At 53.5% G+C, this 27,161-nt stretch overlaps 1 protein-coding gene across 1 annotated transcript; it reads left to right on the plus strand.

The window, feature by feature from the left end:
* The first annotated feature begins 400 nt into the window (after window positions 1-400).
* Window positions 401-27,027, plus strand: PDE1B (phosphodiesterase 1B). Its single transcript, XM_028125602.2, has 15 exons — window positions 401-510; window positions 16,757-16,870; window positions 17,765-17,947; window positions 18,150-18,216; window positions 18,562-18,678; window positions 20,960-21,100; window positions 21,496-21,596; window positions 21,705-21,830; window positions 21,964-22,065; window positions 24,096-24,216; window positions 24,510-24,591; window positions 24,911-25,019; window positions 25,482-25,612; window positions 26,153-26,272; window positions 26,801-27,027. The coding sequence occupies exons 1-14, from the start codon at window positions 401-403 to the stop codon at window positions 26,254-26,256; spliced, it is 1,608 nt and encodes a 535-aa protein (XP_027981403.1). The 3' UTR covers window positions 26,257-26,272; window positions 26,801-27,027.
* The last annotated feature ends 134 nt before the right edge of the window (window positions 27,028-27,161 follow it).

Below are 27,161 nucleotides of genomic sequence, written 5' to 3' on the forward strand. Positions count from 1 at the left end.
CCCCGGCGCTCGGCGGGGAGGGGCAGGAGGGGCCGCGAGGAGTGAGAGACGCGCCGGCAGGCCGAGAAAGGAGGGAGCGCAGGGAGGGGGGCCGGCCGGGGGAGGAGAGAGCAGAGGAGGCGGCCCCGGCAGCGCGGCGGCGGCGGCGGCGGCGGCGGCGGCGGCGGCGGCGCGGAGGGCTCGGACTGGGAGCCAGAGCTCGGCTGGACAGCGCGAGAGCAGGAGCCGCAGGAACTGCAGCTCTGCCAGCTTGGGCCGAGCCCGGAGACACCGGCCTGGCTGGTCCGCGCCAGCCGCAGGTGGGAAGGGGCTGGGGTGGGCGGGGAGGGGCTCCCGGCTCCGGGCTGAGGCTGAGCCGCGGTGCCGTCTCCTCCCTCCGTTCCACAGACAGAGGCTGAGCATGGAGCTGTCCCCCCGCAGCCATCCCGAGATGCTGGAGTCGGATTGCCCGTCACCGCTGGAGCTGAAGTCAGCCCCCAGCAAGAAGATGTGGATTAAGCTTCGGTCTCTGTGAGTCCCCGGCCGGGAGTGGGGGGAAGGGATCTCCGGGAGTCTGGGGCGGGGGGGGGGGGGGGGCGGGTAGTCGGAGCCGGGCTCGTGGATTCTCTCCCGCACTCATGTTGGCTGGTGCGAGGAAATAAGCTGCCCTGACACGCAGGGCCAGGCCACATGTGCAAGGCATGTGCGGAGCAAGCCGGCTGGTTGGAGCGGGTTTAGGAGTTGCAAAGCTAACGATGTGCCTGTGCCTGTGGACCCCCGGGTGACACACGCAGCGCGGAGAGGCGGCACACTATGTGCGGTGTGGCAGGGCTGCAGACGGGCAGCATTCAGGAGGTGCCAGGCTGACTCACACGTATCCGTGTGCAGGGTTGTGCAGATGTGAGACACACATCACATGTGTGTGCATGAGTGTCCGTGGGACACACAGATGTATGTAGAGTGATTGCACACAGCTGCAGATCTAGTGCATGGGGATACTTGTGCCAACCTGTGGGTCATATGTATCTCTGTTGGGATTGGTGGTTTCTGCCTCCTGCATCTTTCAGGGGGTGGGGATGGGGGGCGCCCCATACCTGAGCTGCTCATCACTCTTGGGGCCGGGAAACCCACTGTGCACAGTAATGTTGGGGGTCCTGGCTGGGATCTGGAAGAGTTGGGGTGGAGCCCCTCCCTGGGAGCTGGGGTGGTGGTGGTGGTGGTGAAGAAAGATTGATTGACAGGGGCAAGGCAACTGTCAAAACCTTTTTGTTGCTGTAGGGTCTCCCAAGGATCTCCAAGTACATTGAGGCATCTTTTCTTGTTGTAGGAGGAGGGCATGGGTGGGGGGGCAGTGCTGCTGGATAAATAGGGAAACGAGGGACTCAGGTGTCCCATACTCCAGTCCCAGGGGAGAGAAGCAACTTTTCTTTCTGTTCCTCAGAGAAGGAGAGGAGTGGGTCAAAGACAAACCATGCAGCACATTTTTCGCCCAGTCAGCCGCCATCTGGTAACCTCTGCAGTCTGTTGACTCTTAATCAGAGAATGAGGGAAGGTGCCCCTCTCCCTGATATGACTCCCAATGGTCCCAGGAAAAGAGGCTGTAGATGTTCAGTGAGGCAATGCAGGAACCATAGCCCCAAAACCCAGTTCCTCCGCCATTATCTTCAATAATGAGCGCTGAAGCTTTCCATTTCTGGGTTCTGGTGGAGGGAGAGATGGTGGTAGGAGATGGATAGATGCTAATGATTGTTTTGTTTTTAAAATACTTCACCTGTGGTAGTAAGATGACGCCTTGATATTGGGTGGGTGGGTCTGATTTATACTCTAGCTGCTTCGTGAGGCCTTAGGGAGAACTGAGGCCCAGTGGGCAACCAGGCTTGGCATCCAAATGTGCTTCTCACTTCCTGTCCTTTGCTGCCTCTAGCCATTGCAATTTGCCGGGCTCTCTGAAGCGCAGCCTTGGAATGAGTTCTGGGATGAAGAAATGGAAAACCGGATTGAATTGATTTTTATTGGGAGGAGCACTGAGTGATTCTTGATAGAAAACGATGCTCTGTTAATGGTAACTAAGCTGAGGGGGGGCGGTGGCAGGTAAGGAAGTGGTGGAAAGACAAAGAAGGGGGCTCAGGGCTTATAAATGAGAGAATTCAAGGTGTCCCAGGATGGCTTCTCCCCATGATATACCTTCCTTGCCTCCATTCCAGGTACCTGTTTCACTGTCTCCCATACCTTTCTAACCAAAAGTCTTTCCTGGAAGCAAATTGCTATTTCTTCCTTTAGTATGAGAAGTGCTCAGTGGTGAGAGACGAGGATCCCCAGAGGAGGCATTGAAACCCAGGGAAAGAAGGGAGTAGAGGCAGCTGACCCTACCTAGTGCATTAGCTGAGATGTCCTTACAGGAGATCAGGGTGGACAAGGATCACTAATCTTATTGATTAAATTATTCCGGTCTTCACTTACTTCAGCAGTCTGGTCCTTAAGAGTGCTAGCTGCATGTAATAACTTACCCAGAAAAGGCCCATTTCCATATTATTAATCACCAGGAATAGATTCTCAACCTCACTTTTCAAAGCAGAGCAAGATGTTGATATAAAGGTAGATCCCCAGTGGATGACTTACTGGATTTGGCTCTGTTTGAATACTGGGGAGGCTCTAGTATGGGAATAGGGGGATGCGCACGATTATCTCATGGCTGTGTACTGAATAAAAATGAAGACATATATATAAAGGCCTTGATTCCCCCACACAACACATTCTATCCCCCCCGCCCCCCAACTATCCTTTTAATTTCTAATCTAGGACATCTAGATTGTCTTCAGGGAGCCCGGGTCTGGTGTTTTTGCCTCTGGTTAAAAAGCCCATACTAATATAATTTTGCAGGGCAATTTCTTCCTGGGAAGGGCCTCCAGGAATCCTGTTTCCCACAGTAGGACTCTGCCAAAGATTAATTCAGAATCTGGAGCATATAAGCTGAAGAGTCTCTGGCTATGGGATTTCACCTCTACCTAGCAGGAAAAATTTTCTAACTAAGCAGACTCAGAAGTGGAGGCATGAGAGAGGCTGGAATAGGGAGTCTGGAGATGATGGTTTGAGCAGGATGAGCATTTCTGACCCTAAGATGAAAGATTTGACTGGCTTGTCTACCCTTCTCTGAGACGAGAGGGCCTTGAGGAGTGTAGGGGAGGCTCAGGAGCAAGGAGTTTTCTGTGTCTTTTGTGAGTCATTAAAATCTGTGAACAGAGATTGGTTTGCCATCCTTAGCTCATTCATTCATTCAACAACTATTAACTGAGTGCCTCCTGAGGGTCAGGTGATGTGCTGGAGGCTGGGGTATGGTGGTGGACAAAGTAGACAGAGTCCCTGCTCCTCTGAATTTGCATAATCTGGTTCAAATCCATCAAGTGGAGTAGAGAGTGGGTGAGGCACCCTGTTCCTCATTTTGCTACACCCATCCAAGTAGTAAAACTGTACCACTTCGGTTTCTGCCTAATCTTTTCCTTTGGTGGGGGGGCCTACACACCCAAGAAAAGCATATATATGAATTCTTTCTCTTTCTCCCAGGATAGTACAAACATCACTTTCTTCCCTCTGCCCCAGTTTGTCCTGGGATTTTATAGACAGAACCTCCCTTTTCCTTTGGGATAGTATAAACACAATCCCTTTCTCTTCTCCTTTCTTCACATGGGACTCAGGACTCCCAGGATCTAGGCTCTATGTCCTAAGCTGCGGTTCAAGGTCATTTCAGCTGAGCTGGAGCAAGGACCCCGCTGGGGGTTCTTTTTGCTCATCTTTGTTTCATCAGAGTCTAGTGTGGTACCTGAAACATAATAGGCACTCAAGAAATGCTGTTAAATAAAGGAATGAACAAATGAATTAATGAGTATCCACGTATATGTCACGGAGCCCAGTTCTGTCTCTGATTCTGTGGTATGTGTGCTCCTGTACGTGGGCAGGGGCGGGGGGGTAGCAGGAAATGGAGGTGGAAGAAAAGGAGGTGGTGGTGTTTTTTGAGAGGGAGATGTTTAAAAAGTGCGGGATTTGAGGACCTCAGGACAGAGCCCAGAACTGAAGGAGTTACAGAGAGGATATGGAGACATTATTTGGACGTGTGAATGAGACGTATCAGGATGAAATCGTGAATGCCTGACATGTATACATATGTGTCTGGGTGAAGGTTGGCGTGCGGGTGGGGGACAGCGCGTGGAGTCAGGGCTCTGTGATGATGTCTCTTTGTTTTCAGGTTTATAAATGGCATGTGTGATAATAAATATGTTGGGAAGGTTTGCACTTACCCGAATACCTGAGATTGCTCTGTGTATGAATGAGATGATGTATGTGAGTGCGTGTGTGTGTGTGTGTGTGTGTGTCTAGGTAATGGGATAATATGTGATTTTGTCTATGTGTTTGTGACACACCAACGTTTTTTTATAATCCCGGGGAGATCAAATGGGCAGGAGGAAGAAGCTGAGGGACTGGACTGGGTGCCTCACTGACTGATTCATCCCACCTTTGTCCTCATTTTGTATATGCCCCACGGAGTGATCTTCTGTGGCTCTCACTGGTTTTGAAAGCTGTGCAGCGGTTCCCCCTTTTCCTGCATATGTTTGTGGAGCTGCTGTGAAGACGGCAAGATAAACTGTGGTTCCCTGGATCTCTGGAGAAAAAGGAGCACCATTTCTCCCAGGCCTTGCTTGGCAAGATGACTTTTTGTGCCTCTCTCCACGGAGCAGCCCTTCCTCTTTCATTTCCAACCGTGGCAAAGGGAATGTCTCCTCCCTGGGTTTTATATCCCCCCTCCCCCATCATTCCCTTCCGTCTTTACATTTCTTTCATCAGCTGTGCCTTGAATGGGGCATCTCTGGACAATAGAGGGTAAAAAAGGGAGCTGCAGAGAGAGGGGACATCAATTTAGACCAAAGGAAGAATGTCACAGGCCTCTGGTCAGAAGAGGTGGCTGGAGGGGACGAGAGTGGCAGTGTGGTGAGAGGGGAAGAGCAGAGGGGATGGTGGGAGATTCGAGTTTGAGGTCCCATGCTGCCAATTACCAGCTGCGTGATCTTTTTTTAAAAAATATTTTATTTATTTATTTATATATTTGAGAGAGAGAATGAGATAGAGAGAGCATGTGAGGGGCAAGGGTCAGAGGGAGAAGCAGACTCCCCGCTGAGCAGGGAGCCCGAGGCGGGACTCGATCCCGGGACCCCAGGATCATGACCTGAGCCGAAGGCAGTCTCCCAACCAACTGAGCCACCCAGGCGCCCCCAGCTGCGTGATCTTGACGGTCATGTAGTCTCCCTGAATCTCAGTTCCTCATTGGAGATCATGCCTCTGAAAGCGGTTTTGAAATGATACAGTCTGGAGTTCTCTCAGCATTGGAGAGCTTTCTGTGTGAAGAGGCGGGGGAATGGGAATGAATGGGGGACCATTGGCTTGGTTGGGGAGAACAATAAAAATTCAAGAGGGAGGAATATGAATTACTTAATAGGTGTAAGTCCTGTAGTCTGGGACGTGATTTGGAATAGTCTTGTTGATGAATGGTTGTCTGGAGGGGGTGAGACAGGTGTCTGAGCTTAGAGACTAGCAGGCTGAGTGGGGCTGTTTTACAAAGGATGTGGGCCACTGAGGTCAAAAGAAAAGAGAAGGACTTACTCCTATCATCTCTTTTCCCAGTGGATAGAGCAATTGTAGTTCTAAGATGCTGGTGGGTGTGGCCAGCCCCAGGGACTGCCGTTGGTGAGTTCTGTGAGCACTGGAGAAACTCTCCTCTGGCATTTATCCTGCATTTCTAGGCCTTGGGGGTGATGTGATCAGGTATGCCACACCTTATTTTAGAGAATCTCTAAAGTCCCTTAGAACCCAAATATCACTTTGCTTGCTCAGAAGCCCCAGGAGGCCAGTTAGAAAGACTGAGAGGGGAAATTCTACAGTGGAAGGTTGTGTTTGTCACTTTTGCCAGGAAGAGGGTGAGGTAGGTTGGGGACGCACTGGTCCTGGAAGGCCAGGTGAGAGAGCCAGGAGGGGAGGGGACGGGTCTGGACTTGTCTGGACCCCCTTCCACCTGCCCGCTGTCTAGGGAGCTCTTGAAGGCAAAGAAATGAGTGGCTGTTCCCTACCTTGCCCTCTTTTTTTGGCCACCCTCATCTGACTGGGGTGGAGGAGCAGGGAACCTTGAAACACATCTTTCCCTCTGTTTGGAGTCTTTAAAGAAATCATTGAGGGTTTGTTTCCAACTTCTCTGCTCCCTCTGCTTTCCTCTTCTTTGATTGCTCTCACATCCTTTCCCTCTGTCCCTTTCCTCCTTTGTTCCCATCTCTCTCTGCTGGGCTGCATTTTGCTCTTCTCTCTTGTCCCACTTCCTCTCTCCCTATTCCTTTCCACTGGGCTTCTCTGGCCTTCAATGCCCCTACCCCTTTCTCCCCTTGGCCGGGAGCCAGGAAATCCCTGGGGCCTCCCTCCCCCCCCCCCCCCCCCCCCCGGTGCTGGGGGTGGTGGTGGTGCAGGGTGAGTGGGCTGCAGGCGCCTTTCTGGACAGCCTGAGGAGTCCCGCCTCCACCGCCGTATTCTGCAAGGCCTTTCTTTGGCCTCCTCAGTGACCTCATCCCCCCAGCTCCCCTGGGGAGGAAGCCAAGTAATTGTCTTCGGCTCTCAGGGGGCTGATTTTCTCAGGTACGGAGGTTGAGTAGCTATTTTCCAACTCTCTTCAGGACAAGAGCAGAGAAAAAGGGACAAAACCAGGGCAGCAGGTGGGGTTGAGGTGAGCCCCCCCCCTCCCCCCGCCCCCGAGTCTGGAACTTGTTAGATAATGAGATTGTGCCCTAAGGGAGGAAGACTTGATGATCCTCGGGAATTGGGAGAGCATCCTGGGGCTATTGAGTGGGGCAAAGTTGGGAACTAAGGGGGAAGGAGGGCTCCTGAGAAGGGAAAAGGAGGAAAGCGAGTTGTCCATTCAGTGTGGGGAGGACCCTAATGCCTGTGCTCTTGCCCCCCCCCCGCATCCTGCAGCTGTTCCTCTCCCCTCAGCTCCTGCTGCATCCATGTGGGTCGGGGGAAGCAAACATCAGGTTAGGATTCTACTTCAGCCTCCCAGACCTGGCAGGAGTCCACTGAGGGAGCTGTGATGGGGTTGTGGTAGAGAAGCAGGCTTGGTGGGGAAAGGGCAGGGGAGACCCAGGGAGAGGCCTGGGGGCGTGGGGCTGGGAGAAGAGCTAGAAGCGGGGAGCTTCAGGTGGTGCTGTTGGATACCACCAGGTTCCTGGGTCAGCGGATTCTGCAGCTGCAAAGAGAAGTCAGATTTGCAAATAGTTATTGTGGCCGCAGGGGCATGATTAGGCTGACAGCTGGTGTTGGCACCATTTGGTTTTGGGAAAGGAGCGTGGCTTCCAGGGGGCTTTGTGATTTTTTGGCAGGCAAGACCTGGGGGCTAGAGAAGCTTCTCCGTTCCTTGCTATTCCTTGGCTTCCCCGCTCCCCTGTTTGTCAGCTCTTGCATATCTAATATGGCACCGTTCTTGATGCCCACCATGTTTGGAAACTTCTTGGGGCCTGGGCTGAGTGAGCACACACTTGCCAACCTTCCCAAACCCCCGACTGTATCTCTACTAGGCAGTGGCTTTAGAAATTCCAGTCTTAACGAAACACCATAAATCAGATCACACCAGATTCACCCGAAAGACTTCTTTGTCCTGCTTGTTCTCCTTTCTGTTTTTTTGAAATGCCAAGAAAACTTGCTGTTGTCTTGTTTGCAGCAGGTGGAATAAAGATAGATATGTGGGAGAACTTCCTGGAAGTTCCTGGAGGTTAGAATGTGACCTTCCTGTGATAGAGAAGAAAGCCACCCTCCTCCTTTTTAGCATCAGGTTAGGGATGAGTTGGGGAAGCAGTGAGCTAGTCAGAAAGGATGAACTTGAACCAGGGAATTGAGACCCAGGCATCCTATTTCCCTAGTGCCTCCAACCCGGGCACTGCATCTGAGAACCATAAAATGTAACAGAGGAGGAGACTGATGCCCAGAGGTAGTTGGTAAGGTTTGGGGGCAGGGCTGGGACCAGACCCCAGTTGCACTGGTCCACACCCATCACACCTGCAGTCAGTCCCTTGCCAACCTTCCAACTCCCTTTCCCATCCCAGGCCGCCTTCGACATCTGCTAGGCCCCCTGGACACAGGGCATCTGCTGGAACATCTGCTGGGATGTGGTTTGCAGGGCTGGTGGGGTGGTCCATGTGGAGGTGGTTAATGAGCAGAATTAAACAGTGTGGGGGTGGGGGGAGAAGAGGGGTGGGCAAGCAAACCAGAGAGAGAGTTCTTCTGGCTTGGGTCCTGGGAGCCTCCTCTCTCCTTAGCCTTCCTTGGACTTTCTTGCCCACGCCTCCCAGTTCCTCCTTCTCTTTAGGGCTGAAGTATGAGGCTGAGGGAGAGGTGACTCAGTTGCATGCTAGGCTCGGAGCCGGGATATCTGGGGTCTTTTTAGTCCCGGCTAAGGCTCAAGCTGTTTAGGTTACCCTCTGCCTCATCTGATGTGAGCTGTGCTGGGCGGTTGCTAGGAACACCTGTTAGAAACAGCTTCTGGACAGGAGGCAGAGGGGGAGCTGCTTTCAGACACAGCATGGGTGGGAGCCAAGTCCCCCACCCCTGCCGCTCTGCTTCCTAGACCTTCTTCAGCCTTCAGCATCGTTCAAATCTCTCTTCTCTCCCTCCCTACCCCCCCCAAGTACCTCCTGCCCCCTCCCCTCCTGCTGCTCTCTTGGTTTCTGTTCTTCCCACACTACCCCCCATCCTCCACCACCCTCCCTCCACCCAGTTCCTCGGTCCAGTGCCTAGAGATCTCTTACAACTGCTGCCATGTCAACCCGAGGCCTGCCGCCTCCCAGGATGGCACCCCAGCTCTGCCACCAGGGGGGCTATTTTTATCTCCAGAGCCACCCCCGCCACTGCCAGAACCGAGGCTGCTTGTGTAGCAATGGGAAGCCAGCGGAGTGAGGGGAGCGCAGGGCTTGGGTAAGGTGGAGAGCTGGTTGTTTTTGGTTTCTGGAGCCCCATGCTGTGCACATTCCCCAGTTTCTTCCTCCACGGCCACATGGCCCCTGTGGAATAAGGAGCCGGGGAGAAGCCCTGGACATCTGGACTGGTGGCGGCAGGGTGGCTAGGGCTTTTCCACACCAGAGGGCCTGGGTACAGGGTGGGCATAGGAGACTTTGTTCATGGAGGACTCTTAGCAACCATTTGCTGAACAAACTAAATAAAGGGTTGGGCGAAGGAATAATCTGTTGCATTCATGCATCAGTTTATAGTCCCCAAGGTGCTCCCACGTGATCTCATTTGATCCTTGTGCGAATTCTGTGAGGCACATATTGCTTACCCATTTTATAGACAGGGAAATGACCTCAGAGTGTCCTGCCCAAGGTCACATATAGTGATAAAGTCTAGGCAAAATCTCCCGATTTTAATTCATGTCCTCTTTCCATTGGACTTAGGTGACTTCTTTGGTTCTTTCAATTTCTGAGATTTTGGAGACTTGAGATCAGCTGGCTAATCCCTTCCCCAACACCCCACACCTCCACCCCCCACTCCCACCTACTCCCCCGTCCCCAGCCCCTCTCTTCGCTGACCAGAGGCAGGGTTTTCTATCCTTTGTTCATTCCCTATCCCAACTCCTATTCTTCAGGGCAGGTGAGGAATGCTGGGAATGGGCCTGGGAGGGAGGCATTATGGTTGTGCTCCTTGTTATTTTTAAACTAAATTTAAAGACTAAAGGCAGATCCATGCTGGACTCTGCTGGGGTCATCCTAGCTCCGTCCTGCCTCCCACCCAGGGAAGTCTCCCCAGCTTGGACAGAGATGTGGTATGTGTGTAGATGCACGGGTGAGTGGATATGTGTGAAATTGTTTACCCCAGGAAGGGCTGGTGGTTGGCCAGTATCCTTTCTTATTCGGAACAGTTAATAATAATAATAGACTGGGATGAGCACTTTTGGAATGCATGCTGGGGCGATGCAGCAGGTACGTATGTGTGGTGAGATGGTAAGCAGTCATCTGTCCAACCAGCTTTTGGTTCTATTGGGCAAGAGGGCAGAGGGATAGACAAAATATCCTCTCCAAAGCTTTTCTAGTCTAAGAAATCTCCACCTTTTGGTAGGAGGGTTGAGGTGAGTGCCTGCTTGAGGTGGCAGGGCCTGGAGTCAGGGGAGAGAGGGGAGCTGCCCTGGCTTGGTGTTTGTTGGTGTTTCAGGCTGTATGCAGCCGGCTACCACCTTCCTCCACTCCTACCCTATCCCTGTCCCTCCAAGCAGGCATGGCCAGAAAACAGGCAATGACTTGTCCCTCATCCCCTGGGTGTCAGTTCTGGGTCTCCGACTCGGGCTGTAATGCCTTTTCTCTAAAAACAACAACCAACGTGTGTGTGTGTGTGTGTGTGTGTGTGTGTGTGTGTGTGTGTGTGTGTGTGTTGGGAGCGCAGAGAGAATGAGATGGACACAGAGAGGGAGGGTTTCCTAACCAACATGTGTGTGTGTGTGTGTGTGTGTGTGTGTGTGTGTGTGTGTGTTGGGAGCGCAGAGAGAATGAGATGGACACAGAGAGGGAGGGTTTCCTTTCTTCCAAAATCTGCAGTAGCCCTGCTTCATGGCTACCAGGACTAGAAAACAACTTGTAGATGTTTAACTTCATTCCTCTCGTTGCTGTTAAGCCCACTTCCACTTGTCCCAGCACTCAGTGAAGCTGAGAAACAGCAGGTTCCCAAACTTCATTTGTTTATAATCCTTCAAGGCTTTGGCACAGTGACAAGCTTTTTTAATTTCTCTCTGCTTTTGGGGGATAGAGGTGGGGAGGAAGACTTCCCGTCATAAAATCCTGGTGCTTGGTCTGTTTCTTCTCTTTTCCCTCTCTCCTGTCAAACTCAGCCCCACGAGTCCCCTTTCCTCATTTCCACATTATCCTCAGCCCTAGACCCTAAATTAAGGAGAATGCAGTGGCGCGGAACTCTCCACTGAACGCGTTCGCCTTCCCCCCAAGCTCTCCTCCTTAGCCCCGCCCAGCCCCTCAGCTGACCAATCGCGGCCCCAATGCGCCTGTATTGGTGACGTCATTTCACAGCCAATCCGGAGGCGGGCTGGGGCTGTATGCGCACGTCCACCTCGCGCCGCAGAGGCCAGCATCTGTCCCCCAACTTGAGCGAGGGCAAAGTCTGGAGGCGGAAGAGGGGGGTCCTAGTCCCCAGGCCCGCCCTAGGCCGTTCCATCAATTCTCCTCTTCCTCTGGGCTGGATTGGCCTCTCCCCAGTTAATACCCAGTTATCCCGCAGTGCTCGTTTTCCAGATGAGAAACGGGGGCTGGGCGTGGGAGAGTAACTTGCCCCACCTCTCGGTTTCTCTGAGCGAGTCCTCCCGACTTTCATTCACTGCTTGGGCAGGGCTTGCCCTCTCTGTTGAGCCAGTCTCTGAGTGAGGATCCCCTGAACCCCAGCTTCAGTGAGCCCCTCCCCTGTGGTTTCTGGTTCTTTTGCTGTCTGGCTTCTGTCCTTTCAGGTGGGCTAAAGCTCATTTTGAAAAATGGGCCCGGAAGATGACTGTGGGAGGAAGCTGAATCTGCCCAGCCCCCCTTGCAGGGCCCTTTCCCCTCCCAGGGCCGACTGCCTCTCCACATCAGATTCAGGGTGGGCCTCTGTCCCTGCACCCTTAAGTCTTCTGCTAACCCCTTCTCCCCAAAGAGGAGCCCCACCTCCTCAGAGCAAGGGGCTGGACTGTGCTATTTCTGTCCTTTCTGGGATTCTTCTGAGAACAGATTCTTGTTTTCGGTCTGATTCAGATGTGAAACTTTTCCCGTGGCCTCTCACCCAGTTGCTGTGTGCTGCCTCTCTGTCTCATCCCTCCCTTCTTCCTCCAGCCAGGCCCCTCCTGTGCCCCTCCCCAGGGTTCTCTTTGGTCAGTAGCTCAGTTCTGCTGAGACCTGGAGGAGGAAGTTGGGTCAAAGAGGGAGTCATTCCCCCGGGGGGCCCTGGGGACCCCAGGGGCGGCATTTTGATCCTCTGAAGTAGGACACTTTGATTCCCATGGCAAACCCTGTTCCTGTGCAGAGGAGCCACCTTCAGGGCCCCATCCTCAGGTAGGCACCAGGGCGAGGAGGGGAGGGGGTAGGAGGAGGACAGATGGCTGCGGGTCCCCACGAGTAGTTTGGTGGAGGGGAGGGATCAAGACTGGACAGCCCCTCTATGTTGTGTCCACTTCTCCAGCGCCCCCCCCATCTTGCCCTTCCCCTTATTCTCCTCCCATTCCCGTCTCCCTTTCCTTTGTATTGCTTCCTCTTGCCTGTGGCAGGTGACTTAGCCCTGATTACCCCCCTTTCTCTCCTTCCTCACCCCAGCATCCTTAGGACCTCACATTCCTCTGAAATCTCCTCATCTGATCTTAAAACCCCAAAGGGAAATTGGATTCTTCCTCCAACTCCTAGCCCTTTGGCTTGAGGCTGCCCTGTCCTAAGCCCCTTACTTACAGTGATCTTTTAGGAGTATGGGTGCTGGAAGGAGTACAGGGGGCTTTGGAAACTGCCAGATCATCAGCTGTGATGGCCCAAAGAAACGAACTGGTGGGAAACTGAACTCTTCTGGGGTGTTGGGATTATTACTACCCTGAGCCTTCTCTTTCAGCGGGCTGCCTAGAGCTGGGAGAGACTGGTGCTTTCCAGGGGTCAGGTCTGAGGATTTTCCTGGGGTGCAGCAGCCAAGGGTAAAGGAGAAAGAAGTGGGTGTAGTGAAACAGGGCTGGGGTGGAGGTGGAAGGATTGTTGCAGAAGCTTCCAGTTTTCCTTAGGCCTGGATGAGGACCTGTGCATGGGCAGGGGAAGTAGGACTTCTTGCAGAAGAATGCTGAGGGGGGACTGTGGGTGGGTCTGGGGAGATCCTAACTCTGAAGGACTTTAGAACCAGAGAGGCCACTGCCGGGCTGGGAGGGGCTGTGGGGGAGTTAGAGGACTTCAGGAGGGTGACGTTCAGCACCTGGAACCTTCCAGCTGCCTGAGTCCAGGTCCCCTTCTTGGACTCCCCATTTGTCAAATTTATTCTTTAATCTTTCCCTCCCTCCCCACTCCTCTGGTGTCTGGATCATGTTCGCTTCAGATTTCAAAAGCAGCTATAAAAGAGCAGGGTCTAGAAGTGGAGGCAGGAGGAATTTGGAGGGAAGGTTGTGTGGAAGGCCAGCCACAGCCTCCTTCTTCTCCGCAGGCTCTCCTTTAGAGTTTCAGAAACCCTGCCTCAGAGATCTCCATTGTGAGCTCTGGCAGATAGCCCCCCACCTGATTAATCTGCCCCTACTCCCATTTATTTATTTATATTTTATTTATTTGAGAGAGCATGTGAGAGAGAGAGAAAGAGAGAGAGAGCACGAGCAGGGGGAGGGGCAGAGGGATAAGCAGGCTCCCTGCTGAGCCAGGGAGCCCGATGTGGGGCTCAATCCCAGGACCCTGGGATCATGACCTGAGCTGAAGTCAGATGCTTAACCAACTCAGCCAGCCAGGTGCCCCTCCCTTTTATTTCATGGACATTCGCTGAGCACATACTATGTGCTCTGAGTACAGCAACAGGATAAACATGTCATTGTCAGTCCCATCAAGATGCTCACAGTCTACTATGAGCTGACAGACACCAGCACTTCCTGGGGGAGACAACAGACTGAGGAGCTGTGATGGAATGAGCTCCAGCCTCTCTCCAAGCGAATTACATGATTGAGCCCTATCTGCCCAATACCTTTGGTGTGCGGGGCACAGTTAGGCCCCAGCAGTGTGAGTTGTAGGCTTGCCCACTTGACTGAGATGGACAAGTTGTATGACCCTGGGCCAGTCACTTAACCTCCCTCCTCAGGTGGTTGTGTGGCCCAAATGAGGTTTGTCATTATGAAGGAGAGATCATGGCCATTTTCATTGTCTCATTTTCTCTGTTAGGGGGCTTCCCAGTCATGAGCCTCCATGCAAACGAGACTCACTCTTCTCCACCTGACCTTGGGATGGAGAAGGCAGGCGCTTGTTGGTTTGAAGGCCACGAGGGGTGAGTTAGGTGGGGCCAGTGTGATGCTGGTCAGTTCATTCCAATTCACATCACGTTTATAGAGCCGCACTCTATGTGTGAGGCCTTTTGCATACATTATTTCATTTATAAAAGAAATTATAAAATAAATAATAATTCTTATTAACAGCCCTTCACAGGTGGTTTATCATCATCTTCACTGTTTTACAGAGGAAGGAACAGAGGCTCTAAAAGAAAGGTTCTTTTTTTTTTTTTAAAGATTTTATTTATTTATTTGAGAGAGAGAGAGAGAATGAGAGATAGAGAGCACGAGAGGGAAGAAGGTCAGAGGGAGAAGCAGACTCCCCGCTGAGCGGGGAGCCCGACGTGGGACTCGATCCCGGGACTCCAGGATCATGACCTGAGCCGAAGGCAGTCGCTTAACCAACTGAGCCACCCAGGCGCCCTAAAAGAAAGGTTCTCAAAGTTCCATGTGCATGAGAATATCCTGGGTGTTTGTTAAATGTGTTTGCAGATCCTTGGATCATACCCTCAGAAATTCTGGTTCAGTAGGTGTGCACCCAGGCCTAGAACCTCAATTTTTCACAAGTATCCCAGGTAATTCTGATGCCAGTGGTCGACAGGCCACCTTTTGAGACATACTGGTTAAGGATTAGTGACTTGCCCAAGGGCTCAGGGCCTGGAAGTGATATATTGGAATCCAGGATTCCTGTCTTCCAGAACTGTGGCCCGGAGCCTTGGTTTCTGCATTGGAAATAGGGGTGGCCATTTCCTCCCAACTCCCACCCTCCCTCTAGGCCCATTGTGAGGATGATCTGAGATAAATCACTTTTTTTTTTAAATGTAGAGCTGGCAGCATTGTTAATGATTATGCGAATACATGCAAATGAGCACCCGTGGGCTTGGCTGTTCACTTTGGGAGCCTGTGCTGGGATCTGTGTTTCAAGATGTGGGTCGGGAGAGAGTGCAGAAGAACTTTGGTGAGTTTAGGTTTGGGTTTTCTTAAGGGCTGACCAATGTGGAAGATGAGGAGGGCTGGGGTAGGAATCTGGGAGAGAGATGGGACCAGAGGCTTTTCTTTCTTCTTGGGTTGTGTGACCCCTAGATCTGAGGCTCCCTGGCCACAGGGACCAACCCGGAGAGGGAAGCCCTGGTTTGTGCCCGGGCCCCAAAGGTGGAGCGAACCTCTTTGTTCTGCCACCTCTGGGTCAGCACTCTGGGAGATGCTGGTCAGTCCCCCTTCCCAGCTCATTGGCTGGAAAGCCTATTATGTTGTTTAGCCTCTAGCCCGCATCCCTAATGAAGCCCTAGTTGGGGCAGAGCTTTACTGAAGCCGGCTACTTTCTTGTCCAACAACCACTGTTTGCACATGCAGCCGGTGCAGCAGAGAGGCCAGAAGTGAGGTTTGAAGATCACCCATTGAGGAGGCTGCAGTGTTCCCCACAACTGCTTTCCTCCCATTTCCCCCCTTGCCCTTCTGCCCCATTTGCATTCAGACTGTTCCGGCAGGACTGCTGGCCCCTGAGAGGAGAGTTGGCCCGCGATGCTTCCTGGGGCTGACTCTTTCTGGCACCCCATTCCAAAGCTGCTGAGACCCCAGGATTCTGGAGTTGCTTCTGTTCAGGAGTACCATTGTTCTCCCTCCCCGGCGTCCCTGGGAACTGATGCTAATTTCAGCCTCTGGTCCCTGACTCATTCTTTTTTCCTCCCTGACTCATAGGGTGACCTTAGGTTTCTGAAGCCCCTCTCAGTGGGGGATTGTCCCGGCCCGCACGTCACCCCCAGCTGGGGGCTAGGTAGGGCAGGGCAGGGCTGGGGGAAAGAGTGAGAGGGGAATGTTTAATTGCTTTCTTTAGAATCACCAAAGTCAAGAGAGTTTTGTGTGCTTTGTGGCTGCCTGGGCCGGACTCGCCAGACTTCTAAGAAGTCTCCCACTTCCTCACTGACCCCCAGCGTTCATGAGTGCAAAAGATGAGGCACTGTCCCCTCAGGCAGGGCATCGAGTGAGTGAGACCCCTGGCCCCACCCCCCACCGCTTTGTCTCTGGGGGAAGCTGCTGCGGGGCAGAGGTAGGGGATGGGTACAGACACACGTTGCCAGAGGTTCTCTTGGGCACAGCGTCAGCGAGGCAGGGGTTAATTCTGCTCTGTCCTGGTTGATGGATTCTGGAATCATAATCCATTAGCTCTGCCTGAATGGAGTGAGGCCAGGCGAGAGCATTCACATTGGTCTTTGTTCTGTGTTTTCGCCATCCCTGCCAGGGAAAGAGAGGCTGTGGACATATACGCCCCCCTTCCCTGCCATGACCAACGGATGTAATGGAAGCATCTTGGGGGCTCTTTTGATTGCTGTTGACGCCACGGCTCACTCTGCTGGGGGGAATTGGCAGTCTCAGCTCTTGGTTATTCAGGCTATGAAACAGATCATTCCCAGAACATCAACCCAGGGGCTTGTACCTGCCTCATCCTGCTGGGCCTGGGCAGTCTGAACAAGAGTTTTCAGGAAACACTGACTGAAGGGAGGTGTGGGGAGGTGAGCGGTAGGTGGGGATGGTGGGGTCAGAAAAAAGCCTGGGATTAAACTTTGGGGGTAGATAAACTTAATACAGGCGGTGGCAAGAGTCGGGGATGAAACACACTAGCTGCGATTCTTCTTCCTGTTGGAGAGAGTACCGATTTGTGGAAGACTGAGGCACCTTATCAGAGGGGGGTCCTGCTCTCCTGACAAGGTAGCAGCGCCTAAGCACGCCATCTGTGCCCACCCCCCACAGGTTGCGCTACATGGTGAAGCAGCTAGAGAACGGGGAGGTAAACATTGAGGAGCTGAAGAAAAACCTGGAGTACACAGCTTCTCTGCTGGAGGCTGTCTACATAGACGAGACACGGTGAGAGACCCGTGCATGCAGGAAGACACCGGGCAGCCACAGTGATCAGGGACGGGAGTGAGACAGAAGGCTGGAGATAGAGACCTGCGACAGGGCCAGAGCAGGGAGGAAGAGCTGTAGGTGGAAATATCACAGAGATAAAGGGGCGGAGGAACAGATAGGGGTTTGCAGAGATAGAGACAAACACAGGCATCAAGGAGAGAAGACTGTTTCAGAGCTGGAAGGGACCAGAAAGCTCATGTAGTCCTAACCCTCTCACCAGTGGGGAATCCCTTGAGACCTGTGCGGCTCAGCATGGGAGCCACTGGTCACGTGTGGCCATTGAGCCCGAGTATGAGCTGAGACATGGAGGTACATGCAACATGCATGCTAGATTTCAAAGACTGAGAAAAAGGAATGTAAAATATCTCTCTATATTTTGTATTGACTTCACATTGAAATGATACTATTTTGGGTGTATCTGGTTAAAGAAAACTTATCATTAAAATGAATTTCATCCGTTTCTTTTTACTTTTTTTACTTTTTTAATGTGGCTACTAACCAATTTAAAATTACTTCTACGTGGCTAGCATTTTATTTCCGTTGGACAGTGCTGCTGGTCTCAGCCTCCCTGACGTGTGGTATCTATTCCATTTTCTGCTTGAGCATTTCCAGAGTTGGGATGCTCACTACCTCACATAGTGGCCTGTTTCATTAGTGGTGGCCTGAGAGAGACAGAAAAAAAAAAAAAAAACCACCACCAAAAACATAGTGAGAGAAAGGAAGGGGAGGGTCAGAGAAGGGAGACACCTGGCATGAGCGTTCCTGAGCTGTGGGGTGTGGCTGGGCTCAGCGTCCCTAGGTTGTGGAAGCACCTGCTGTCTTTCTTCTGTGACTCCCCTTCTGGGGCCTCAGGCAAATCTTGGACACGGAGGACGAGCTGCAGGAGCTGCGGTCAGATGCCGTGCCTTCGGAGGTACGAGACTGGCTGGCCTCCACCTTCACCCAGCAGGCCCGGGCCAAAGGCCGCCGTGCAGAGGAGAAGCCCAAGTTCCGGAGCATCGTGCATGCGGTGCAGGCTGGGATCTTCGTGGAACGGTGAGGTTTGCCCCTGCTCACCCTTCCTCTGCCTCTAGTTGTGTCCACGTTTCCCAGGCACCCTGGGCTTCCGGGACCCCACCAGACCCCCAGTGGTGTGCCCCCCCCCCCCCCGCCCAGAGCTTATCCCCACAGCCCCACCTGATCAGACCCCACTTCCCAGACCTTCATAGGTGGGCTTCTTTTCGTTGTTTGCCCTTAGGATGTTCCGGAGAACGTATACCTCTGTGGGCCCTACCTATTCCACTGTGGTCCTCAACTGTCTCAAGGTGAGCCGTGGGTTTTCGGGAAAGAGGAGAACGTTGGGGGAAGGAATGGTCTTTGGGACTTTCAAACTCTGTGTGGGGTGATTTTTGCCTTCCCTTTTAACTGTCATCCCCATGTTGCTCAAAACGACATTTTGCCCACTCCAGAGGCAAACTCCTATCTTTTTGTCTCCCCTGCACTGAGAGATACCTGGGGAGAAAAAGGCCCACATCACCATGTCTTTGTTTTCCTGCTTCCCAGGTCTCTGTAAACATTGGGAAGTCCTCCTTGAAGTCTAACTGCAACCCTTGCTGCACTGGGAAGCTCCCCTTGGGAGTCTCCCTGTCTAGTCTGTTGTTTCTCCACAGAACCTGGACCTCTGGTGCTTTGATGTCTTTTCCTTGAACCGGGCAGCAGATGACCACGCCCTGAGGACCATTGTTTTTGAGTTACTGACTCGGCATAACCTCATCAGCCGCTTTAAGGTTGGGCATTATCCTTCCCCTGTTCCTGGGCAGGGGTCTCCACTCCCATCATTCCTGTTCTAAAAGATTGCCAACAAGCAATTGCCAACAAGCACAGGCTCCCGCACTCAGTCTCACTGTCAGGGAAGTTTCCCCGTGCCCACCTGCCCAGCCTTTCTGTCACTTGCTCCATCCTGAGCTTCTGACTTCATTTATTGCTTTCCAGAAGACTCTAGGTCTGCAACCGTCCAGCCTAGGATTCTATTCTGTCCTGCTTTGCTTCTTTCCCGTAACTTGTCCTTTCCAGGCTGGCTCGAGTTCACACCTCCCTGTTTCAGCTGTCCTGCCTCTTGCCTGTGGACACCCGAGGCCTAGAGTCCAGATGCTGTCAGCCTGTGCCCTTGGGACTAGAATCTCTCCATTTGTTTCGTGGGGCGGGGGGGGGGGGGGCGTGTAGGAGCGGGGAGGAAGGGATAAAATTGGTCACTCCTTCCCTTCCCCCTCAGCTCAGAGTCTCTGTCGGAGGAGTTTTATGGAGAGGATCGGCTCTTGGCAAGGCTGGGTAGGGCTGTATGAGGGGAGGGAGGGTGTGCGAACTCCGTTTGCTCTTCAGCTTGGCTGGCCATGAAGAATATGGAATTGAAGTCCTCTCCAGATTCTGGGCCAGGAGGGAGTGTCTTTTGGGAATAGGGGCTGGAAAAAACCACTTTCATGTGGAAAAACCACACTTGGAAGTGGAGGGTGAAGGGGTTGAAGAGTCGCAATGGGACTGTTTGGTCAGCACTTAGGTGGGGGTGGACATAGATGTTAGAGCAGAGGAAAATGTGTATGTTCCGAATGGGCCATGGGGGAGGTCAAAGGAGTCCACTTGGCCCTTTCTCAGAGGGCTTTGGAAAATCACCCAGCCATCCTCAGCCCCTACTTTACCATAGTAGACTATTGGTGCGTGTGAGCCTTTCCTCAACAAAACTCGTTTTACACCAACTCCCGAGAAGGTTTCCAGAACTTTCTTGAGATGCTCAGTTGAGATTTTCCTCAGTGCCTTCCTGAGGCCTCTCCCTCCGCAGCTTCATTTTCTTCCTTCCAGTCCTGCCCTCTCCAGGACAGAGAACAGCAGGGTCCTCCTTTTCCTAAGACTTTTCCCAGCTCATGTTTCTCCAAACTGGTTCTCAGACATTCTCCAGATACCAGCTTCTCCTAAACTCTGCTTCCTTACCTGGAAGGACTGGTTTTGGAGGACCCCAAGGATAACTGCATCAGGTTGGGTTTGGCCCAGCCCCAGTTCGCCTTGCTCCAAGGCAGTTGGAGAGAGGGGGGCACTTACTGCTTTAGTCTTTACTTATGGCAGAGATTCCAGTTGGAGCCGCCCTTCTCAAGCTCCACATTCCCTTCTTGGGCACCCAGCTCCTCCCCTGTGTCCCTTCCCTTCCCTCCAGGGACACCATGGCAACGCAGAAGCAAGGGCAGTTGTCATGGAAATGGTCCTCTAAAATTCCTTGTATTTGGGGCACAGCCCTCCGGGGTGGGGGTGGGAGATGTTAGGGTCTGACTGATTAGTGGCATATCTTCTCTGTCTCATCACTATTGCTCATCTCTACAGAAGCTTCCCCAAGTCCTGAACCTTGCTCTCCTCACAGCCTCAGGAGATCCAGGGACTGGTGCAGACACCAGCCCTGCCCTCTGGGAGCCTGAGCCTTTAAAGGAGGCAGACAGACTGCAAGGGCATATACAGAGACAACTGACAGTAGTTGGTGCTTGTGTGTGTGTGTGTGTGTGTGTGTGTGTGTGTGTGTGTGTGTGTGTGTGTGTTGCAGTGGGTACAGAGAAGGCCTTCTTAGAGGGGGTGACCCATGTCTGCCTGGAAGGGTCCTCTCTAGGTCCTCTTACTCTTTCCCCTGCTTCTGAACCCCTTTCCATGGTATTGGACTGGGGATGGGATGGGATGGTTGGAAGATAGGAGGGAAGTTTTCTTTTCTTAAAAAGCTCCAGGGAAGTAATAATAATTATAGCTACTCTGTAGAGAGCACTTACTAAATGCCTTGTACTTATCTCATTACATTCAAGGAGGTGGTATTATCTTCTGCGATTAAGTATCAGAGGCACGTGACTTACCCAGGGTCACACAGCCAGCAGGGGGTGGAGCCAGGATGTGAGCCCAGGTCCACCTGACTGCAGAGCCGGTGCTTTCCTCCCTGCGCCAAGCTGCCTTCTAAAGAAAGATGGCGTTGCTGATCTCAGTCCTCGGCTGCCTGCCATTCCTGCAGATCCTCCCTGTAGCTCGATTTTCTCCCTCCCACTGCAGATTCCCACTGTGTTTTTGATGACTTTCCTGGAGGCACTGGAGACAGGCTATGGGAAGTACAAGAACCCTTACCACAACCAGATCCATGCAGCTGATGTTACCCAGACAGTCCATTGCTTCTTGCTCCGCACAGGGATGGTGGTAGGTGTCCCGGGAGATCATTCTGTGATTTAGGGTCTTATGGCTGCAGAACTGGGAAGTCTAGATTATACTCCCATTTTCTTTTGTCTCTTTTGGTTCCTCTCCATTGGTATCCCAGAGTCTTTACAGAGTCAGATTTTACTCTAGAGAATTCCTGGGTGTACCATAACGTCATGGGCAGTGCTGGGAATGGGTGCTGGGATACAGCAGGAAGGTTTCAGGTTGGGATAAGGGGGGTATTTCACCATTCTGGGAGCTGAGAAACCTGGCCATCTTAGCCCAGGAGCTGGCCTTGAAGAACGGAAGGGCTCGGCTGAGGGGCGTAGCCTGGGGTGGAGGTCTTTGGGCAGGGCTAGGCAGGGGGAGGCCCCTGTCATCCCGTCTCTCTTCCCCAGCATTGCCTGTCGGAGATCGAGGTCTTAGCCATCATCTTCGCTGCAGCCATCCACGACTATGAGCACACGGGCACTACCAACAGCTTCCACATCCAGACCAAGTGAGGGGTGCCGATGTGGCAGGGGCAGGAGGGGCCCAGTGGGAGTGGGGGAGGTTGCCAGAGTCCCCACGTACAGGGGGCTGGACGCAATGACCCTTGGCTTTGCAGGTCGGAATGTGCCATCTTGTACAATGATCGCTCAGTGCTGGAGAATCACCACATCAGCTCTGTCTTCCGAATGATGCAGGATGATGAGATGAACATTTTCATCAACCTCACCAAGGATGAGTTTGTGTGAGCTGAAGGCAGGAGTGGGCATCCCGAAGAGACCCGCCCCCCATCACCCTGACCCTCTCTTTCCACTCCCTGGACCTGCGGCCCATCGGTGCTGTGGGGGCTGATTGCTTTTCTGGTTCTGTCCATCCAGAGAGCTACGGGCCCTGGTCATCGAGATGGTGTTGGCCACGGACATGTCCTGCCATTTCCAGCAAGTGAAGTGCATGAAGACAGCCTTGCAGCAGCTGGAGAGGTGGCATCTGGTGGGGTGTGGCCAGGGCGAGGTCAGAGTGAGAGCTGTGTAAAGCGGGGGCACACTCATGGGTAGCTGGTGTGCCGGGCCTTTACCTGGATGTAGAAACTCTCCTGGCTCCAGGTGTCTGAGTCCATCTCCACGGGAGGGTGTGTGTGTGTGTGTGTGTGTGTGTGTGTGTGTGTGTGTGTGTGTGTGTGATGTGTGCACAGGGGCCTGGGTTTGCATCCGGCGTGTGTGTGTGTGATGTGTGCACATGGGCCTGGGTTTGCATCTGGCGTGTGTGTGTGTGTGTGTGTGATGTGTGCACAGGGGCCTGGGTTTGCATCCGGCGTGTGTGTGTGTGTGTGTGTGTGTGTATGTGTGAGTGAGTGAGATGTGTGCACACGGGCCTGGGTTTGCATCTGGCGTGTGTGTGTGTGTGTGATGTGTGCACAGGGGCCTGGGTTTGCATCCGGCGTGTGTGTGTGTGTGATGTGTGCACATGGGCCTGGGTTTGCATCTGGCGTGTGTGTGTGTGTGTGTGATGTGTGCACAGGGGCCTGGGTTTGCATCTGGCGTGTGTGTGTGTGTGTGTGTGTGTGTGTGTGTGTGATGTGTGCACAGGGGCCTGGGTTTGCATCCGGCGTGTGTGTGTGTGTGATGTGTGCACATGGGCCTGGGTTTGCATCTGGCGTGTGTGTGTGTGTGTGTGATGTGTGCACAGGGGCCTGGGTTTGCATCTGGCGTGTGTGTGTGTGTGTGTGTGTGTGTGTGTGTGATGTGTGCACAGGGGCCTGGGTTTGCATCTGGCGTGTGTGTGTGTGTGTGTGTGTGATGTGTGCACACGGGCCTGGGTTTGCATCCGGCGTGTGTGTGTGTGTGTGTGAGTGAGATGTGTGCACACAGGCCTGGGTTTGCATCCGGCGTGTGTGTGTGTGTGTGTGTGTGATGTGTGCACATGGGCCTGGGTTTGCACCCGGCCCGGGCTGCAGGTCTGCTGGAGGGCACACCGGGCTGGGAGTCTGAAATGGGTGTTCTCACTGCTGCCGCAGGACAGCCCGACCCTGGAATGTTGGGAAAATCATGCAGCCTTTCTGGACTCGTTTCCTTATCTGTGCCGTGTGAGAATGAGAGGTCTCCCTGCCACAACTTGCCACCAGGTCCTATGTGAATAGGGCTAGTGAGAGAGTCATGTGAGGTTAAAGGAGAAAAAGCACAGAACAAATGCCACGATTACATTGACTGTTGCTTAAAAGTAGGCGGGAGGGTAGAAATGTGTGTAAGGGAGTAGAGACTGTGTGCGGGGGTCCTGAAGGTGTGTGCTCACGTACAGTGTCTCTGTGGGGGCAGTGTGCAATGTGGCATTGTTGGGGAATAATGATAATACTTATAATAATAATGATGATGAGGAGGATGATGATGATTATAGATAACATCTACTGAGCACTTACTATGTGCCAGACACTCTACTAAATACTTGAATGTTGTGTGTCATTTAATTTTCAGAACAACTCCATGTGGCAGATTCTGTTAGTATTTCCTTTTTCTTTTCTTAAAGATTTTATTTATTTGAGAGAGAGAATGAGAGACAGAGAGAGCACATGAGAGGGGGGAGGGTCAGAGGGAGAAGCAGACTCCCTGCTGAGCAGGGAGCCCGATGCGGGACTCGATCCCGGGACTCCAGGATCATGACCTGAGCCGAAGGTAGTCGCTTAACCGACTGAGCCACCCAGGCGCCCCCGTTAGTATTTCCTGTTAGGGTTGAGGAAAGTGGAATATGGAGATTTTAAGTAACTTGCTGTGTATCACACAGCTGGTGTGGGATAGGTACAGAGGGGACTTGAACCCCTGGCCTCTGATTCTAAGAGCTTGGACTGCTTCCACACTTACAGGCGCCTGTGTGCGCCCCCACGTGTGTGTGCGCGTCGCCTCAGAGGCTGGCTGAAGTTCCCTGCAAGGCGCTGAGGGCTTGTGATGGGAAGTTAGGAATGGTCCAGGTTTCCTTCTAAAGGATAAGTCTCCCTTCCCTTACCACCCGCTCTGACCAGGATTGACAAGTCCAAGGCCCTGTCTCTACTGCTCCATGCTGCCGACATCAGCCACCCAACCAAGCAGTGGTCGGTTCACAGCCGCTGGACCAAGGCCCTCATGGAGGAGTTCTTTCGCCAGGTAACCCACCCCTGCCCTCCTTCCCCTTTGTTCTCCAGGTGCCCACTCTGCTTCCAGATCTTTATTCAGCTCCCTGCGGCTTCTGCCCTGATCCTGAAGCCCCGGGATCAGAGGTCATTTTCCTGAAAGCTTAACTGTGGTTGCATTCCATTTGCATACCATGACCATCTCCAGGTGTAGGGCACCAAAACTCCTCTTCTCCCACAACAACCCCGGACCGCCCCGAGCTGCACCCCGGCCCCCGGTAGTCTGAGACACCCCCTCCAGCTTTCCCGCCCTCTCTTCCCCTCCAGGGCGACAAGGAGGCAGAGCTGGGCCTGCCCTTCTCTCCCCTGTGTGATCGTACTTCCACTCTGGTGGCACAGTCACAGATCGGTGAGTGGCCTTTCCTATTGGGCGGAGAGACCTGGGAAGGGGCCAGGATGCTTTCTGGGCCGGGGCCAGGGGTCTCTGTCTCCATCCCTCAAAACCAGTCTGCCTGTGGAGTGAGCCTGTGCTGCGGCATGGGGTCCTGGGTGGAAGGCCTGGGGGTGCAAAGGTGGGGTCACAAAGACATCGTTGCAAAGGCTGTCCCCACCGGGAACTTTTCAGCCTGCGTCACCGTCTTACCCGAAGCCAGGGGTTCCAGCCATGCAGGGCCCTCTGCCCAGCCCTCCGGGTGGGACCTCTCCATCGTGTTCCCCCGTCACCGCAGGGTTCATCGACTTCATCGTGGAGCCCACCTTCTCTGTGCTGACTGATGTGGCCGAGAAGAGTGTCCAGCCCCTGGTGGATGAGGACTCCAAGTCTAAGAACCAGCCCAGGTGAGGGTGGCTGGGGTAGCTAGGTCCCCTGGTTCTGGGGGAGGGAAGGGGGACTCACAGAGAGCACTGATCGCTCTCTCGGGGTGGTGGAGAAGCAGGCTACCCAAAACGCGGGAGGCTCTGCTGCACGTCACACACAGGGGTGGGAGAATGGGGCCCGAAGGGTGTGATCTGCCCCTGGGGTCCCCTTCACCCATTCTTCGTTAGCTCTATCTTTATTGCCTTTCTGCTAATCTCGTTTTTATTTTCCTTCTAGTAGGAGGGAAGGTGTGGAGAGGAAGGGGTGAAATTGAGGGAAAAGGGGCACGGACTTGGGGTACCCAGCAGAGGGAAAGGGGGAGGATAAGTCTCCCTAAGCCACCTCCTGGTCTCCCATCCCCACGCCACTCTGAGGGCTGTGAAGGCAGTTCTGGAGTGGGCTGGGTCTCACCTCTGGAGTTGGGGGGGGGGGGCCTGCTTTAGTTTCCAGTGGCGCCAGCCTTCTCTGGATGTGGAAGTGGGAGACCCCAACCCTGATGTGGTCAGCTTCCGCTCTACCTGGATCAAACACATTCAGGAGAACAAGCAGAAATGGAAGGAACGGGCAGCAAGTGGTGGGTGCCGTTGGACCCAGGGGGGCGGGGGTGGGGGATGAGGCCTTGTGGGGAGGGTGGCTGATGGAGCAGTAGCAGGTCCATTTTCCTTAAAGCCCTGGAGCAACCCTTTGTTTGACTCTCAAGAGTTGAGAATGGAACTGATCAGACTAAAGTAAGATCACAGGAAAGACTGTCTAGCTGATTGGCCCGGACTGTTCTAGAACAGGGACAGGAGAGAAGATAGGAACAGCCATATTCCACAGCCCAAGGGACCCCATGCATATTGTGGTCTGTAAATGGTGCCGCAGTAGATTTGGGTAACTTGGTGGCCTTGGCTGGGAAATCTCTTCCTTTATGTGTGAGTTGAAGGTTGTGAATTTTAGCAAGGCTGGGGAGGAAGGCTGGAGAGGCTCTCCCTAAGTCGGCATGGGTTGAATGTAGCTCATCTTGAAGGCAGGAGGATGCATGAGAATGCTTTACCTTTCTCTGCATGTTCCTGGTGTTCTGGGGAAAAATATTTCTTGGTCTGGTCCCAACTTCCTAAATGTCCCTCTGCAGGCATCACCAACCAGATGTCCATTGACGAACTGTCCCCTTGTGAGGAAGAGGCCCTGCCCTCCCCTGCCGAGGACGAACACAACCAGAATGGGAATCTGGACTAGCCTGGGGCTGGCCCAGGTGAGCCTGTGTGGTGGAGGGGGAAGGGTCTTGAGATTCTGTAGCGAGTAGAGAGAGCTGGGTGTCTGACGTGGCAACTTTGAAGGGTCATCTCTGGGGTTCAGTGGATATGAGGTTCTCCCTCCCTCTTCCAAGGGAGGAAAATGGAGGAAATGAACATATAATTGAGCCAGGGCGTGAGTGGGAAGCAGGGAAATTTTTCCACCCCTCTGTCCAGTCCCAGCAGGAAGGAAGGAGGTAGCTCCTCAGAACAGGGAGGGCCTGAGCAAGGCTGCAGCCAGCCTCTGTAGCACCTTGGTGAGGGCTGGGGAACAGGGCCCGGCCAGGACGCAGGACTCTGTGAGGTCAGTTGCACATGACTTTGATAGCAGCACCCCCCCCGCCCCCCTTGGCTGGGCACCCTCTGCAGGCATTTTTTGCACAGCTGTATGTGGGACCAAGTGGGGGGTCTGGCGGGACTTGGAGAAGGTAGGTCAGGCTGGAGATAAGGCAAAGATCAGAGCACCGAGACCTCTCCCTCTTTCCCAGGTCCTCAGTGAGTCCAAAGTGTTTGATGTCATCAGCACCATCCATCGGGACCGGCTCCCCCATCTGCTCCAAGGGAGCATGGAGGTTGAGGAACAGACAACCCACCCGAAGGCCAAATGCCAGAGATTGTGGGGTTGGGGGAAGGGCCCCTCCCCACCCGACACCCATTGGGGTGCACTTTAATTTCCCAGCAGCAAGTCTGGGGAACTTCAGGCTCCCGATGGTCACTGTGCCCATCCCCCTGCCTCTGGACTCCCCCTACCCCGCCCCCGCTCCCCCCCTGGCCCCGGCCCCATGGCCAGATGGCTGGCTGGGAGAGGGGAGCTTCTTGGAGGCCTCCCAGGGCCCAGGGGGGAGGGTC

This window comes from Eumetopias jubatus, unplaced genomic scaffold (assembly GCF_037043125.1).
Source record: "Eumetopias jubatus isolate StellerSeaLion01/CBP00866 unplaced genomic scaffold, mEumJub1_p1.0 scaffold_8, whole genome shotgun sequence".
Taxonomy (NCBI): domain Eukaryota; kingdom Metazoa; phylum Chordata; class Mammalia; order Carnivora; family Otariidae; genus Eumetopias; species Eumetopias jubatus.